Raw genomic sequence first — 16,970 nt, forward strand, 5'->3', positions numbered from 1 at the left:
ACCTCTACATGCAGGTAAAATGCAAATAAACTGTACCAACCAATAGAAATGCAGACCCCTGTAAAGGCGATTGCTCAAGCAGAGAGCAGGAATGGCACATGGGCCAATTACCTTTGAGGTGAGGGTGGTGAAGTTCCCTACTAATGTAGGATTTAAACGATCCCATACATAATTTCCCGCACATATAAACTACATCATTCTGTTGACCCTGGGAGTTTTTAACACGTTTTTTTTAGGTAGAAGCGAGCATAATGTACTGTTAGCCGTGTTATATAATGAGTTTTTGAAACTCAAACTAACATCCGGTCAAACAAAAAAACATCGACAGGATTGGGCCAGTCACAGAGCTGTCAATCTTCAAATATAACTTTTGGCCTCTTTTCCCGTCAATTGTTGTCAACACTGCAGCTAGAGCACCTCGCGGAATAGAGTGTGAACCCGCACATTTCCCCAACATGCACCCGGCTTTCTTCGCGATTTGGCTGGCTGCTCTACACCAATCAATGCCGGTCAATTGTTTCCCTGTGCAGCTAGACCCATCGCAGCCGTGCAAAACAATTAAAGGAACGAGCAAGCGCTCAGAGTCTGTCGATGTAGGAGATAATTTATTGAAGGTGAATTTGAATGGACATGTACATAAAGCCATCGACATAAACTCTCTGGGTAAGTTTAGTTTTCTCTAATAAACTATTTTCACACTATGCTTTTATTTTAAAGTTATCTAATTGTGAAATGTAAGTTTTGACTCGTTTTTATTTTACACACAAACTAAAAGCGAGTGTTCAATTTACACTGCCACTTATAAACGAGGACATGTTCTTTTTCTGGAGTTGAACAGCTGTGTAGGCATTGCTTAGGACATCTGAGCTGAAGTTTTGTGTTCAAGGATTTACAGAACCTGTCCCAGTGCAGATTTGTAAATATGTCCATAAGAGTTTTTTTTTGTACTTGTCTAATGAATGTATTTTACAGGTGTTTCTCAGTAGTTTGTCATTCTGTTTGCAGCGTTTGTATCAGGAGTTATCAAAATTGGTGTTGACGATCCACAGCGTTATGCAGGCTTGTCTGTTCTACTCAGCGGTTCATCAAGACCATGAATAGTAGAATCGGGTGTAATATGGAGTTTTCCCACCTGTGCTGCTATAACAGCCTCCATTCTTCTGAGAAGGCTTTCCACTAGATGTTGGAACATTGCTGCTGGGACTTACTTCCATTCAGCCGCAAGAGCATTAGTGAGTTTGGGCACTGATGTTCGGCTATTAGGCCTGGCTCGGAGTCAGTTCCAATTCAACCCAAAGATGCTCGATGGGGTTGAGATCAGGGCTCTATGCAGGCCAGTCAAGTTCTTCCACACTGATCTCAACAAACCATCTCTGTATTTGTTTACCTTTATTTACCTAGGCAAGTCAGTTAAGAACAAATTCTTATTTTCAATGACGGCCTAGGAACAGTGGGTTAACTGCCTGTTCAGGGGCAGAATGACAGATTTGTACCTTGTCAGCTCGGGGATTTGACCACTAGTCCAACACTCTAACCACTAACCACCTGCCACATATGGACCTCACTTTGTGTACGGGGGCATTGTCTAAACTGTTGCCACAAAGTTGGAAGCACAGAATCGTCTAGAATGTCATTGTATGCTGTAGCGTTAAGATGTCTGTACACTGGAACTAAGGGGCCTAGCCCGAACAATGAAAAACAGCCCCAGACCATTATTCCTCCTCCACCAAATTGTACAGTTGGCACTATGCATTGGAGGCAGGTAGCGTTCCCCTGGCATCCAACAAACCCAGATTCATCTGTCGGACTGCCAGATGGTGAAGCGGTATTCATCACTCCAGAGAACGCGTTTCCACTGCTCCCGTGTCAAATGGCGGTGAGCTTTACACCACTCCAGCCAATGCTTGGCATTATGCATGGTGATCTTAGGCTTGTGTGCGTGCGGCTGCTCTGCCGTGGCAACCCATTTCATGAAGCTCCCAACGAACAGTTTTTTTAGGGTATTTTATTAGGATCCCCATTAGCTGTTGCAAAAGCAGCAGCTACTCTTCCTGGGGTCCACACAAAACATGAAGCATAATACAGAACGACATAATACAGAACATAAATAGACAAGAACAGCTCAAGGACAGAACTACATACATTAAAAAAAAAGGTACACAGCCTATATATCTATGCATACACACAAACTATCTAGGTCAAATAGGGGAGAGGCGTTGTGCCGCGAGGTGTTGCTTTATCTGTTTTTTTTAAACCAGATTTACTGTTTATTTTATCAATATGAGATGGAAGGAAGTTCCATGCAATAAGGGCTCTATATAATACTGTACACTTTCTTGAATTTGTTCTGAATTTGGGGACTGTGAAAAGATGCCTGGTGGAATGTCTGGTGGGATAAGTGTGTAAGTTGACTATGCAAAAAAATGTGGGATTTTCAACACATTAATGTTTCTTGTAAAAAATAAGTGATGTGCTGATTTTGCTTCCAGAGGCAGTTTGGAATTCGGTAGTGAGTGTTGCAACCTTCAGCATTTGACAGTCCCTTTCTGTGAGCTTGTGTGGGCTACCACTTCGTGGCTGAGACGTTGTTGCTCCTAGACGTTTCCACTTCACAATAACAGCACTTACAGTTGGACCGGGGCAAATGTGAACTATTGTTGCATCACCATCTTTATTGCAAAAAAAGAAATACAAGTACAAACCTAACTTTAAGCTACACATTATTTTAACAGAAGTAATGAACTGTATATTGATCAGCACAGCGATTGACAAAACAGGACCATGTTTGAAACACAAGTGGTTCTGAGCTTAATTCATTACACAGGTGAGCTAATAGTTACAGAAATCAGGAATGCAGGCAGGCTATATCTATCTGAGCTACTGTGTCCAACACACAGCCACCTGTTGTGTTGGGCACCTACTGACCAAAAAAGGATGTTATTATGATACATGTTAAATGACATGTATTGCTAAAATAAAGGTTTAAGGAAATACAGGCATGACCCACATTACTACAAGACAAAACTGATTAAACAAGCCTGATGGTCTTGTACATATAAAAGCAAAGTTAGCTTTCATTTAGCTTGAAAAAGTAGCATAATGGGATAATGTTTTACTGTGGTGTGTGAATAATCCAATGCTTTATCTTATATGCGGTACAAATCACATTATTGTGGAAGCACCTCTAAGAGCCTGAATTAGGCTGTTTGAGAAGGTTTGAATCCTAAGCAGCCTGCCTACACATAGTTTGAAGTACAATACCAACATAGCTACTGTAGTAGGTTAAAGCTGTGTGCTGGAAAACCTTGGTAGAGCATGGGTGGAAAAGGCATTGTGGTGCTCATGTGAATTTCCTTTGTTTTTCGGCTTCAGACCAATGCCTAGTCTCACTTAGTTTTTAATAGATGATTTTGACATGCATTGATTGCCCCAAACATACTCACTTGAAATGTTACTACTTAACTAATTAAAAATGTTACATTATTTATATATACAGTGCATTCGGAAAGTATTCAGATCCCTTGACTTTTCCCACATTTTGTTACGTTACAGCCTTATTCTAAAACTGATGAGGAAAAAAATGTATTTCATCAATCTACACACAATACCCAATAATGACGAAGTGAAAACAGGTTTTTAGACATTTTTGCTAATGTATTTAAAAAACAAACAAATACCTTATTTACATAGGTATTCAGCTATGACACTCAATTGAGCTCAGGTGCATCCTGTTTCTATCATCCTTGACATGTTTCCACAACTTGATTGGAGTCCACCTGTGGTAAATTTAAATTGATTGGACATGATTTTGAAAGGCACACGCCTGTCTATGTAGGGTCTCACAGTTGACAGTGCGTGTCAGAGCAAAAACCAAGCCATGAGGTCGAAGGAATTGTCCGTAGAGCCCCGAGACCGGATTGTGTCGAGGCACAGATCTGGGGAGGGTACCAAAACATGTCTGCAGCATTGATGGTCCCCAAGAACACAGTGGCCTCCATCATTCTTAAATGGAAGAAGTTTGGAACCACCAAGACTCTTCCTAGAGAGGCCGACCGGCTAAACTGAGCAATTGGGGGAGAAGGGCCTTGGTCAGGGAGGTGACCAAAAACCCAATGGTCACTCTGACAGAGCTCCAGAGTTCCTCTGTGGAGATGGGTGAACCTTCCAGAAGGACAGCCATCTCTGCAGCACTTTATGGCAGAGTGGCCAGATGGAAGCCACTCCTCAGTAAAATGCATGACAGCACGCTTGGAGTTTGCCAAAAGGCCCCTAAAGGTCTCTCGGACTATGAGAAACAAGATTCTCTGGTCTGATAAAACCAATATTGAACTCTTTGGCCTGAATGCCAAGCATCATGTCTGGAGGAAATCTGGCAACATCCCCACGGTGAAGCATGGTGGTAGCAGCATCATGCTGTGGGGATGTTTTTCAGGGACTGGGAGACTAGTCGGGATCGAGGGAAAGATGAACGGAACAAAGTACAGCGAGATCCTTGACGAAACCCTGCTCCAGAGCGCTCAGGACCTCTGACTCGGGCGGCGGTTCACCTTACAACAGAACAATGACCCTAAGCACACAACCAAGACAATGCAGGAGTGGCTTCAGGACAAGTCTCTGAATGTCCTTGACTGGACCAGCCAGAAACAAATAGTGTTTTAAGTTTCTAAATAGGGTATTCACCAGCACAAAATGCACAATCTTCCATGGGCACTGTGAGGCTGGATAGGCTGCGCTTCAGCTCTCAAAATCCATTCCAATATCAACTGCGCTAACGTTAACTAGCTTGTGTGGGTCTTAACCTCCCATTAGCGCTGCATGAAATGGTCAGTTTTGCACTTGTTTTTAAGGACACACCTCAACTATTACCACCCCTTCCACTCAGCACAAGCGAGCTGTTGTTAGACAGGTTGGCGTTAGGGCTGGAAAATGCCAGTGCGCCAGTTTTTTTACATGAAGAAATTGCAAAAACAAATGCATTTGACACTTAATGCCAGCTGTAAATAGAGCCCAAGTGTCCTGACCATGTCCAAATGAACTAATTCAACAAAGTGCCTTTTTTTGTAGGATTGTTAAATCATTTGCTTAAAGGAATAAATTGTCTGTCTCCATACTTAGTGTGACATTTTTATTTTATTTTCCCGTAGTTGTCCTCCCGATAAGAACAGAAACAAGTGACTGTGTGCCAATAATGGACTTTAAAAGTAAACACTTCTTATGTGTGGACATCGAGGGAAAGTTGTTCAGTTCTGTAAGTATTGCATGGCAAGGTCACCCATGGATGCCCACTCTGGGAACAGTCAAATCTGCTCTCCCAAATCACTATTCACATTCATTGTACCATATGACTTTGTAGATTTAATATGACCTATTCATGTCAAATTCAAGTTGTGTTTCTGTTGTCACTCCCCACCAGATGGACAGCAGGAAAGAGTGCCTTTTCCAGCAGCTGCAGATGGAGAATCATGTTGACCTGTTCTATTCATCTAGCAACGGACTGTTGCTCCACCTGGAAGGGGCTAAGATCCATGTTAAAAGGCATGACTTGCTAAAGAGACACCTGGTTTACAGAAAGAAGAGGAGCCAACAGGTCAACGCAGAGAACCCAGAAGCAGAGCCCATCATGTCTGATCAGGATATGCAACAGGACCAAGAACGAGCTGGTGCTGTTTCCAAGGAGACCATCACTTCTTGTGACGACCCTTTGCGGGTGTTGCATTCCAATAGCCCAGGCAGTCCTATCAAAACGGCTGTGGAAAAGACAGCGAACGAGTGAAGTACTGACCAAGAACTTGACTAGGCAGGCCAGAGAAATGGGCTTTGAGTTTGAAGCAACCTTTTGCGAGATAACATTAAGGGAGATATCTCCATGCACCAGTGCCTCAGTCCTAGTGAGTTTGTGATTTGGAATTGTCTGGATGGAGTGGTCACAAGACAATTTGAGTAAGAGCATGTTAGATTGAAACAAGGAGGTGAATTAGAAATATGATCTGTGCCCATCACTAGAAAGAGTCTTACAGTATATGTCGAGGTAGTTCTTGCTAAAGTCAGGAATGAGTTGATGAGGATAGGTGGATGAGACCGTGTGTATAGCACAGTGAGATACCAACGTTTTGGTTATGCAAGGGAATGATGCACTTTTAAATATTTACATTGCATAAGGCAGGGCACGGTGGGAGCACGTTGAACGTTTCAAACAGTTGGGTTTTCTATTGAGTCAGGGATGAAAGTCCGATTTTAAATCATGATGATTCAGGCCGATCCTGAAAATGTGCAGGCTCAAATGTGCAGGCACTTCTTGTTTTTGTTACGGCCTATAAACAATTCAGGCAGGTCACCCATCATTTCCTTATCTACATTCCAAAGTATCTTATTTTAATTAATAGAGAAATGCATGTTTGAGTAGCAGTTCATGAGGAGCCGGCCAGTTTGGCAACATTCAAGGTAATACTTCTCTTTAATGGTATGACAGGGTTGAAAGAGTGTCCATGTCCTTTCACAAAGTTAAATTTTAAACTGGTTTGGCATTGAGCCTGATGATGTTGCAATATTTTAGTTGCATGAGATTTTCCTATGTAGGCCTATGTCAAAATGGACCAAAATTGCTGTCTTAATTATTATTTTATACAAGATTGCATTGTAACTTCTATAAATTGCAGGCTGTTTTTAAATAGATATGTTATGGAATTACTACGTCAATATAAAGGTTGTGTATGTTAACTATGTTTAAATATACTGTACATGTATCAAGGTTGTTTCACTGTCATTATACAGTACAGACATGTGGCTGAATGATGTTACTTCAACACCCAGAACAAATTGTAGCTGGTGCTGGACACCATTAGGAAAAAGCAATGAGCCATAACAATATAATGTTTTATTTATTCAAACGTATTCACATATTGTTATTTATAATGTTTGTTTTGTATGGATGCTTATTGTCTTCAAATATATTGAAATATTAATAAAATATAACAGATTCTGACTGTAATCATTACTGTACATATCATTTGACATAATGTTCTTTTTATTAGGTTAATACCCTTGAATGTTTGTTAAATATATCAATAAAGTTCATTTTCTTCAGCATTTTAGAATAAAAACATGACGTCCTTTTCACACTCTAGGCCCAGGAATGCACCTTGTTCACACTGTTTTCAATGCAGCTCTCTGTATTGATGATTATGATTAGTCAAAAAAACAATTAGTGGGGGAAAAAATAGTTTAATTTAGCCTTTATTTAACTAGGCAAGTCAGTTAACACCATTATTATTTACAATGAAGGCCTACAATATCAGAATTGGGCTGCCTGTGTGAACGCAGCTGTAGTAATTCAAATAAAATTTGATTTGTCACATGCTTTGTAAACAAGTGTAGACGTCTTCCTCCCAGACAAACTAAACAGCTCCTTTGCCCGCTTTGAGGATAATACAGTGTATACATCTGGCCCTTCTTTGGACACTGTTAACTAACCTCCCAACGAGCTTAAATACCATACAACACTCCTTCCGTGGCCTCCAACACTAGCAAAACCAAATGCATGCTTTTCAACCGTTCGCTGCCCGCCCCCGCCGACTAAGCATCACTACTCTGGACGGTTCTGACCTAGAATACGTGGACAACTACAAATACCTAGGTGTCTGGCTAGACTGTAAACTCTCCTTCCAGACTCATATCAAACATCTCCAATCCAAAATCAAATCTAGAATCTGCTTTCTATTTTGAAATGAACATTCTCGAGGCCATCAAACTACTACGCTCTGAGATAGTTGAAATGAAAACAGAGGTAGTTGCTATGATTGAGGCCTGAATACAGGATGTTTCTGATACTTTAAAAGCAGATCTAACCATCCTGCGGAACGAGACAGTGCCGGCAATCACATCATTAAAAACAACAGAGTTGCACACTACGACGATTGCAGGACTGGAGACCTCCGCTACCAGTGTCTCTGACCTAACTACCTCCCCCTGGAGGCTGACGTGAAACACCTGGCTGTGGATCTGAAAAAGGTACAGGAGAGGTGTGAGTTTAGAGGGATTCTCTTGCCGCAATAACCTGAGACTGGTATCGATCCCAGAGTCAGCAGAAATGCCTTGCGTCACGGTTTTTGTTTCTGGGTTGCTGAAGGATGAGAAGCCCATGATTGATCGTGCCCACCGGCCACTGCACCCAAAGCCCCAGGATGGTGGAAGACCCCGTGACATCATTCTTCGAGTGCACCTTTTCCATGAGAAGATGGAGATTCACCGACAAGCCCGCAATACCGCTCTGAGCTTTCAAGGACAGAGCTTCTCCATCTACCAGGACTACTCCCCCACTGTGTCCAGGCAGTCACAGCTTTGGGGCAGGCCAAATGACTACTACGGGACCATCCAGGTGTGAAGTATGGACTGCGATGTCCGGCCTATCTATGGCTTACTCTTGATGGTAAAGACTACACCTTTGATTCTCCGGAGGAGGCTATCAGCAACTGTTCTGTTCTGATCTGTGGATAGTAAGTAAGTAGCCCACCTGTGGTACAACTATGTTTAGTTATAACATACTATTATTGCATAGTTGGGGAGTTGGCAAACCCACTCAGGCTTATTTGATGTGATCTAATGTTTTGATCATCTAGTGTGCTTGCCTTACAAGCATTCAGTCATTTTAATTGAATTGTATTAAGTTTGTTTACATAGTGTCTCACTGACTCAAAATATTTTGGGTTATTTGTTTACTGCATCCGTTTGTACCGACCCAGTAAACTGTAAATGTTCAGAGTCTACACGGTTCATTTTTTCCATTTTACTCTCAGATAAGGAGTTTGTCAATTTCATTTCTTCTGAAATCACCTTATTCCTAGAAATTAATTCAATGCCAGGTATGTCTTGCTCCATCATATGGGAGTCTCTCAAAGCATACATACGTGGCTAAATTATTTCTTATATAAGCCAACAAAAACAAATCTCGCCCTCAGCGGCTTCGAGACCTGAGCGAAGCCATAGCCACATTGGATGAGAAGTATGCTACAGATCCTTCCTCTGATCTACATAAAGAACATCAACTACTCCAATCTGAATTTGATGAGCTTTCTACCAGACAAGCTGAACAATTACTCTCACGCGCTTGATACAGAGTGTACGAACAAGGCGACAAGGCCAGTAAACTCCTTGCAGATCAGATCTGTAAATCTGAGGCCTCGTGCCTTAATACATCAAAGCTACCGCCTAGCCTTTTATCAGGCCTCAATTTCATTACTATTAAAGAAAAACAAAGACCCCTGGAATGTGGATCCTATCGCCCAATCTCGCTTTTTAACTGTGATTACAAAATCCTAGCCAAGTTCTTAGCCATCCGTATGGAAGGCTCGCTACAACAAGTAATACACTCTGACCAGACTGGCTTCATGAGAAATAGGCTTTAGTTTTTCAATATTAGACGCCTTATGAATATACTGTACTCCCCAGCGCCAGGGGACCCGGAGGTGGTGGTCTCGCTCGATGCGGAAAAAGTTTTTGACCAGTGAGTGGGACTACCTAACAGCTGCCCTTTATAGATTTGGCTTTGGACCCAAATTCATTCTGTGAATAAAGATTCTTTATTTTTCTCCCATGGCTTCGGTACAGACTAACAACTTGTCCTCTGACTATTTTCCCTTGCACATCGGATCCAAACAGGGTTGTCCACTCTCCCCCTTGTTGTTTGCTTTGGCAATCGAGCCCCTCGTCGTCGCACTGCACTCTAATGATGCCGTTCAAGGTATAATCAGGGCGAGCTTAGAGCAGAAAGTCTCGCTATATGCTGACAACCTCCTTTTGTTTATCTCCAACCCTGATACCTCATTACCTTATCTGTTCTATCTATAATATACATGATCTATTCTTAAAAAGTTTTGATCAATCTCGGGGTACAAGCTGAATCTAGGCAAGAGTGAGCTTTTTCCTGTAAATAAGGCTGCTTTAAAGTGCTCTTCTACAAGCTTTCAGTTTAGGATTGTCCGGGATCAATTCACCTACTTGGGAGTTAAAGTGACAAGTAAATATTCAAATTTGTTTTAGGAAAACATTGTGTCTCTAGCAGACAGTTTGAAACAATCTTTTACTTTTTGGAAGTCTCTACCTCTTTCTCTTATTGGAAGGATTCATGTCATTAAAATGAATGTGTTGCCCAAATGTTTATATTTATTTCAATGTTTACCCATTTCTATCCCAAAATCTTTTTTTAATTCACTGGATCAAACATTCATGTATTTTGTTTGAGATGGCAAAGTACCACAGATTGGTAGAAAACATTTACAGAAGCCTAAGGCATTGGGTGGTTTAGCTCTACCAAATTTTCAGACATACTATTGAGCTGCAAATTTCAGAGCCATTCTGTACTGGCTGCAGACTGATCCTACTGGCCCTAGACCACTCTGGGTCCAGATGGAGTCTGAATCGTGTAAACCTGCTGCGCTTTCTTCTGTGTTGTGCTCGTCTCTCCCAGTGTCCCTAGGCAAAAGGTGTGTCAACCCAATTGTCTCTTAAAATTTGGAATCAGTTCCGTTTAGCCTTTGAGGCTTTAAATGATGGGGCTTTTGGCATCGGGCATTCACTGGGCCCCTCCTCACTAGCCCAATTATTCTTTGATTATACAGGAAAAGTTCAACCTCCCCCAATCCCACTTCTTCCGCTATCTCCAGACTAGGAACTTTGTCAGAGCTAAAACACTTGAATTTCCCCATAGGCCTGCGAATACAGCTATAGAGAGCATCTTTGAGCCAAACTAGCTTCCTAGGGGTACAATTTCAGATGTATATGCCAAACTTGGAAGAATATTCTCTGAATTTGATCCTACCTGTGTCCGATGTAAAACGGAACCAGCCACACTGTATCATATGTTTTGGGGCTGTCACAAACTGTCAGGTTTCTGGGAATTAACATGGAAATGTTTCTCTGATATATATGACACTGATATAGATCCGTCTCCCCTTACGGCCTTTTTTGGAATACTGCCCATATGTACCTCCCAGTCAAGAATTCAGTCGGACACTATTGCTTTATACAGCTCTTTTAGCTAGACAGCTAAAACTCCAGAACTGGAAGATAGCAGTTCCCCCATATTATAAATATTGAGTGGGAGATGTGTTCTGCTCTCTTAAATTAGAAAAAAATGTAATTAAATACACGTGGGAACCCCAAACTGTTTCATGAGGCTTGGGCTCCATTACGGTCTTACTTTAAACAGTCCATCCTCTGATGGCATTCATATTAAAACAAAAATAAGTCTGTATTTGACTCCCCTGTGACTTAAGGGTTGGATGAGCATTTCTTTGTGTTTTTTTGGGGGGACATTAAGGTTGATGATGTGTTTATTGATTCCTATTGAATGTGACTTGCAGATGCCTTGTTCATCTTGCCCTGTCAGAGGCTAAAATGTGAGCTTGTTTTGCCTTGTTTTTTATTTTGTTCACACTTACATTTAAAAAATAATTTTAAAAAAGCATTGTAAACTTTATCTTTGGATGGTTGGTCTGTGGCCATGACTTTCTGTGAGCGTGAGTGGTTGCATTTCTCCACCCGTCACTTGTCTGTTTACAGGAACAATGGTGAGGTGTCCGCTCTTTCCCTGTACTACAGTTGCCCTTCAACCTTTGTAGCCTTCTGCCTGGTGTGTTTAACTTGTCTAACCTTTGTAGCCTTCTGCCTGGTGTGTTTAACTTGTCTAACCTTTGTAGCCTTCTGCCCGGTGTGTTTAACTTGTCAAACCTTTGTAAGCCTTCTGCCCAGTGTGTTTAACTTGTCTAACCTTTGTAAGCCTTCTGCCTGGTGTGTTTAACTTGTCTAACCTTTGTAGCCTTCTGCCCAGTGTGTTTAACTTGTCAAACCTTTGTAAGCCTTCTGCCCAGTGTGTTTAACTTGTCTAACCTTTGTAAGCCTTCTGCCTGGTGTGTTTAACTTGTCTAACCTTTGTAGCCTTCTGCCCAGTGTGTTTAACTTGTCTAACCTTTGTAAGCCTTCTGCCTGGTGTGTTTAACTTGTCTAACCTTTGTAGCCTTCTGCCCGGTGTGTTTAACTTGTCTAACCTTTGTAGCCTTCTGCCCGGTGTGTTTAACTTGTCTAACCTTTGTAAGCCTTCTGCCCGGTGTGTTTAACTTGTCTAACCTTTGTAAGCCTTCTGCCCGGTGTGTTTAACTTGTCTAACCTTTGTAAGCCTTCCGCCCGGTGTGTTTAACTTGTCTAACCTTTGTAAGCCTTCCGCCCGGTGTGTTTAACTTGTCTAACCTTTGTAAGCCTTCTGCCCGGTGTGTTTAACTTGTCTAACCTTTGTAGCCTTCTGCCCGGTGTGTTTAACTTGTCTAAAGTACAGTATCTTTATAGCTATTCAGTATTTTTTACAGCTATTATTTTTTCAAGTTGAATATATTATTTATATTGTTTTGTGTTATCTGATGTGTGTAAAACTGAATAAACAAGAGTTTTTAAAAACTGTGCCTGTTCACCCCACTACCATCCAGAGTGTGAAGTCAGTACAGGTGCATCAAAGCTGGGACCGAGAGACCAAGGCCATCAGACTGTTAAATGGGCATCACTAGCACAGAGGTTGCTGCCTACATACAGACTTGAAATCATTGGCCACTTTAATAATGCCACTTTAATAATGTTTACATATCTTGCATTACTCATCTCATATATATATATATATATATATATATATATATATATACTGTATTCTATACTATCTATTGCATATTAGCCTAAGCTGTTCTGTCATTGCTCATCCATATATTTATATATTCTTATTCCTTTACTTTAGATTTGTGTGTATTACGTATCTGTTGTGGAATTGTTAGATATTACTTGTTAGACATTACTGCACTGTTGGAAGTAGAAGCACAAGCATTTCATTACACTCGCAATAACATCTGCTAACCACGTGTATGTGACCAATACAATTTGATTTGATTTAGACTAACAGTGAAATGCTTACTTAAGGGTCCTTTTCCAACAATGCAGGGCTAAAGAAAAAGAATAGGAGTACCAGTAGAGTCAATGTAATTGAGATAGCTACGAACATATAGGTAGGGGTAAAGTAGGGGGTAAAGAGACTAGGCAGCAGGATAAATAATAGACAGTAGCAGCAGCCTGTGTGAAAATGTGAGTGTGTGTGGTGTCAGTATGCATGTGTGCACGTGTTATGTGTGTGTGTGTGGGCATATGTAGTGTGTGTGTGTGTGTGTGTGTGTGTGTTGGGGTGTCAGTGTAAGTATGTGTGAGTAGAGTCCAGTGTGTGTCCATAGAGGCAGTGCAAAATAGTTAGTACAAAAAAAGGGTCAACGCAGGTAGTCTGTGTAACTAGCTATTTAGCAAGTTTGTTTAGCAGTCTTATGGCTTGGGGGTAGAAGCTGTGCAGGGTCCTATTGTTTCCATACTTGGAGCACTGGTACCACTTGCCATGCGGTAGCAGAGAAAACAGTCTATGGCTTGGGTGGCTGGAGTATTTGACCATTTTTGGGGCCTTCCGCCGACACCGCCTGGTATATAGGTCCTGGATGGCAGGGAGATCAACCCCAGTGATGTACTGAGCCCTACTCACCACCCTCTGTAGCGCCTTGCATTGCCATACCAAGCTGTGATGCAGCCAGTCAAGATGTTCTAAATGGTGCAGCTGTAGAGCGAGATCAAACCAGCGTCCGGGAACAGCCGGGAACAGCTGGTGCTCTCATACATGGTCAAGTGTTGCTCTAAAAGTGATTTAGAGTTGCACAGGTGACATGCCAGTAAAAATGTGGTAAAACTGATTTCAGTTTCCCTGCATTAACATCACAGGCTATTCGAAACGCTGCCTCTGTATGTGCATTTTATTGTTTGTTTATGGCTCTATACAACTCGTTAAGTGCAGTCTTAGTGCCAGCATCGGTTTGTGGTGGTAAATACCCACTGGAGACAGATGTCAATTCAACGTCTATTCCACATTGGTTCAACTTAATTGTATGGAAATGACATGGAAACAATGTTGATTCAACCAGTGTGTGCCCAGTTGTTAGACAGCTACAAAAAATATAGATAAACTCTCTTGGTAAATAGTATAGTCTGCAGCTTGGCTTTCTAACTCATGCGAGCAACAATTCTAGACTTCCTTAACATTAGAGATGGTGCACCAGATGTTAACAAAGAGATGTATATTATCCAAGTCATTCAGCCACGACACTGGGAAACAGCTTTTCAGGTCCCGTTGATAGGATAGTCTCGAACGGAGCTCATCCAGTTTGTTCTCCAGTGACTGCACGTTTGCCAATAGAACAGAGGGCAATGGCAGTCTATTTGCTCAATGACGTAGTCTCGTCAGGATGCCACCTTGCCTGCCTTTCTTTCGCTGTCACTTCCTCTCTCGAGTCCCAGGGATTAGGGCCTGGTCCGGAGTAAGCAGAACATCCAGAACTGCCAACTCGTTGAAGTAGAAATGTGCATCCAAATCGAGGTTAATGATCACTGTTCTGATGTCCAGAAGCTGTTTAGTGTCATAGGAAATGATGGCGGAGACATTATGCACACAAAAAGTTAAGACCAGCGTAACACAAACACTAGCAGAATTAGTCAGGAGCCAATAAGGCGGCTACTATCCACTGCAGCGCTATCTTGTTAACGTTGTTACATAAGTATTTTCTAATAGCATAGAAATGGGGTTGAGTGGTTGAAGTTATTATGCTAGTGGAATAAGGAACAGACCCTATTCCTCTTTTGTAAAGGCAAAAACTCCATTAATATGCCATTTAAATGCAATTAGCTACAGTGGTTCTTCCTTACAAGTTGCAGCGTATTGCAGCACAGCTTGAGGAGTGCCACAGAATTCTATGGCACATTATTTAAATATCTGCCATTGTTGCCAGTATGATGCAATTTACCACAATCTGCTACCATCTACTACAAATGGTTGCGTCATAAACTCAAAACTTTTAAAGGAAGAACCACTGTACAGTACTGAGTACTATGTATTAGCGGCAGTGGCGATTTTAGCATGTAAATCTTGGTGGGGCAAATGTTTTTTAATTTTTTTAAATTATGTATGCCATCAAAGCCACTACACTACACAACACTAAACAATACATTCATTGCACTATAACGGTGACAAACGGTGCCCACAAAACTGTTAGGGCCTACATAAAGCTGTCCCAACAGCAGAGTCCCAACACCTTACTACTGCTACACCTGGCTATCAGCGGAGCCTTGTCTCGTAGCAAAACAGTTCATTCAGCCTCATTGACTGCCTTTAAAAAAAACATAGCTGATATGGCTGACTTGCTTAAACAAATGTGGTTTTCTACTGACAATTGAGATGCACAAACTATGACATAAGGGAATGACGAAAGGATGAGAGGAAATCCGAGTTAGGACAGACAGTCTAACTAACAGCCTACTACACAACATACACTTAGTATTACTTTCTTGGTTACAGTATACATATCTCCCTGGCATACCACATAATTTATGCAGCAGCATACAAGACATTTTTGGACTCATCTTGTTCTGTTGTGGTCACTTGAACAAGTGGCGCGTCGGTCCTTCTTGTGAGCTCTAGAAAGAGGTCAGAGTCCCCGATTTGTAATTCTGAGTTGGATGAGCGTTCAAAATACATTTCTGTGTTTTCCCAGTCGGAGCTAGTTTTTTTTTTCCGATTTCCCAGTTGTCTAGATCTCACTGAAGTCTGAGATTTCCCAGTTCCAAGTTTCCAGTTGTTTTGAACGTGGCAGAAGTCATGCTGGATTGACAGCATGGCCAATGTATTCAAACTTTACTAATTGAATATCTTGAAATTTGGGAGAAAATTAAAAAGTTTAAACATTCACATGCAACGCCATGGGCCAGAATTTACGATCTTGTCTCATCGCTGCAACTCCCCTACAGACTCGGTGAAAGCCAAGAGCCAAGCCGCATTGCTTCTTGACACACTGCTCGCTTAACCCGGAATCCAGCCGCACCAATATGTCGGAGGAAATAACCAAAGTAATTGACAACCAAAGTAAACTTGCAGGTGCCCAGTCTGCCACAAGGAGTCGCTAAAGAACGATGAGACAAGGAAATCCTGGCCGGCCAAACCCTCCCCTAACCTGGACGACGCTGGGCCAATTGTGCGCCATCTCCAGGTCACGGCCACCTGTGACACAGCCTGGGATGGAACCTGAGTTTGCTATCACGCCTCAGCACTCAGTGTTGAATTTACGATTTCCAACTTGTTGTGTAATGTTCCAATGGCCGACGAGCACCGATACTTTTTATCTATAATTTCTCTTCATATGACAAGGTTTGAAAAAGGATTTGCCAGTAGATTGTCAACTTGATTCATGATGATGACTGCTTGTCTAGATTGCTAGTTAAGATTTTGAAAGTATGATGTTGACATGATCAGTCCAATCAAAGCTATGGTAGATATAACGTGATTTGACGTTATTTTATCTGTGGCCAATGACCTTGAGCCTCCTTGGATGGGCACTTCTAATGTAAGTCTATGGCAGCACCCAAGGGGCTTGAATTTTCGAGCTCTAACCGTAGATTTTGCAGTGACGTAGTGTCCCCATGAGTGACAGAACACTAAGCCAATCACGGCGCAACTAGAGAACATTACAAACTCCTCCTCTCCGTATTTTCCGCTGACTGCCCCACCACTGAAAGCACTGAGTTAGGCTGAAACACATGCATTTTGGAGCTGCCTTACTCAAGAAAGCAAAAAAAGAGACCATGTTTGTATGTGGCTTTATTAACTCAATTACGATTTTTGTTTACATTATTTGCAAACTGATGTGACACGTATTAATGCCAAAATAACATGCACAATTATCGTTTTTATATTATATATAATATTATATATAATTATATTTTTTGCTCTGAATGACACGTCGCAACTGATTATAGGTGTAATTAATGTTACCCATGGTTCATTCATTGACTATGGAACAATAGGAGGTAAATTGATTCTGATAAACTAGTGGTAGTGGTCAATAGACTCGGATTCCAAG

General features: G+C 41.6%; 1 protein-coding gene across 1 annotated transcript; it reads left to right on the top strand.

Moving 5' to 3' along the window:
* The first annotated feature begins 199 nt into the window (after nucleotides 1-199).
* On the top strand, nucleotides 200-6,984 carry LOC112252584 (fibroblast growth factor 23). Its single transcript, XM_024423926.2, has 3 exons — nucleotides 200-663; nucleotides 5,145-5,248; nucleotides 5,414-6,984. Exons 1-3 carry the CDS (start codon nucleotides 456-458, stop codon nucleotides 5,771-5,773), a joined length of 672 nt encoding a protein of 223 aa, XP_024279694.1. The 5' UTR covers nucleotides 200-455; the 3' UTR covers nucleotides 5,774-6,984.
* The last annotated feature ends 9,986 nt before the right edge of the window (nucleotides 6,985-16,970 follow it).

The sequence above is a fragment of the Oncorhynchus tshawytscha genome, linkage group LG06, assembly GCF_018296145.1.
Source record: "Oncorhynchus tshawytscha isolate Ot180627B linkage group LG06, Otsh_v2.0, whole genome shotgun sequence".
Lineage (NCBI taxonomy): Eukaryota > Metazoa > Chordata > Actinopteri > Salmoniformes > Salmonidae > Oncorhynchus > Oncorhynchus tshawytscha.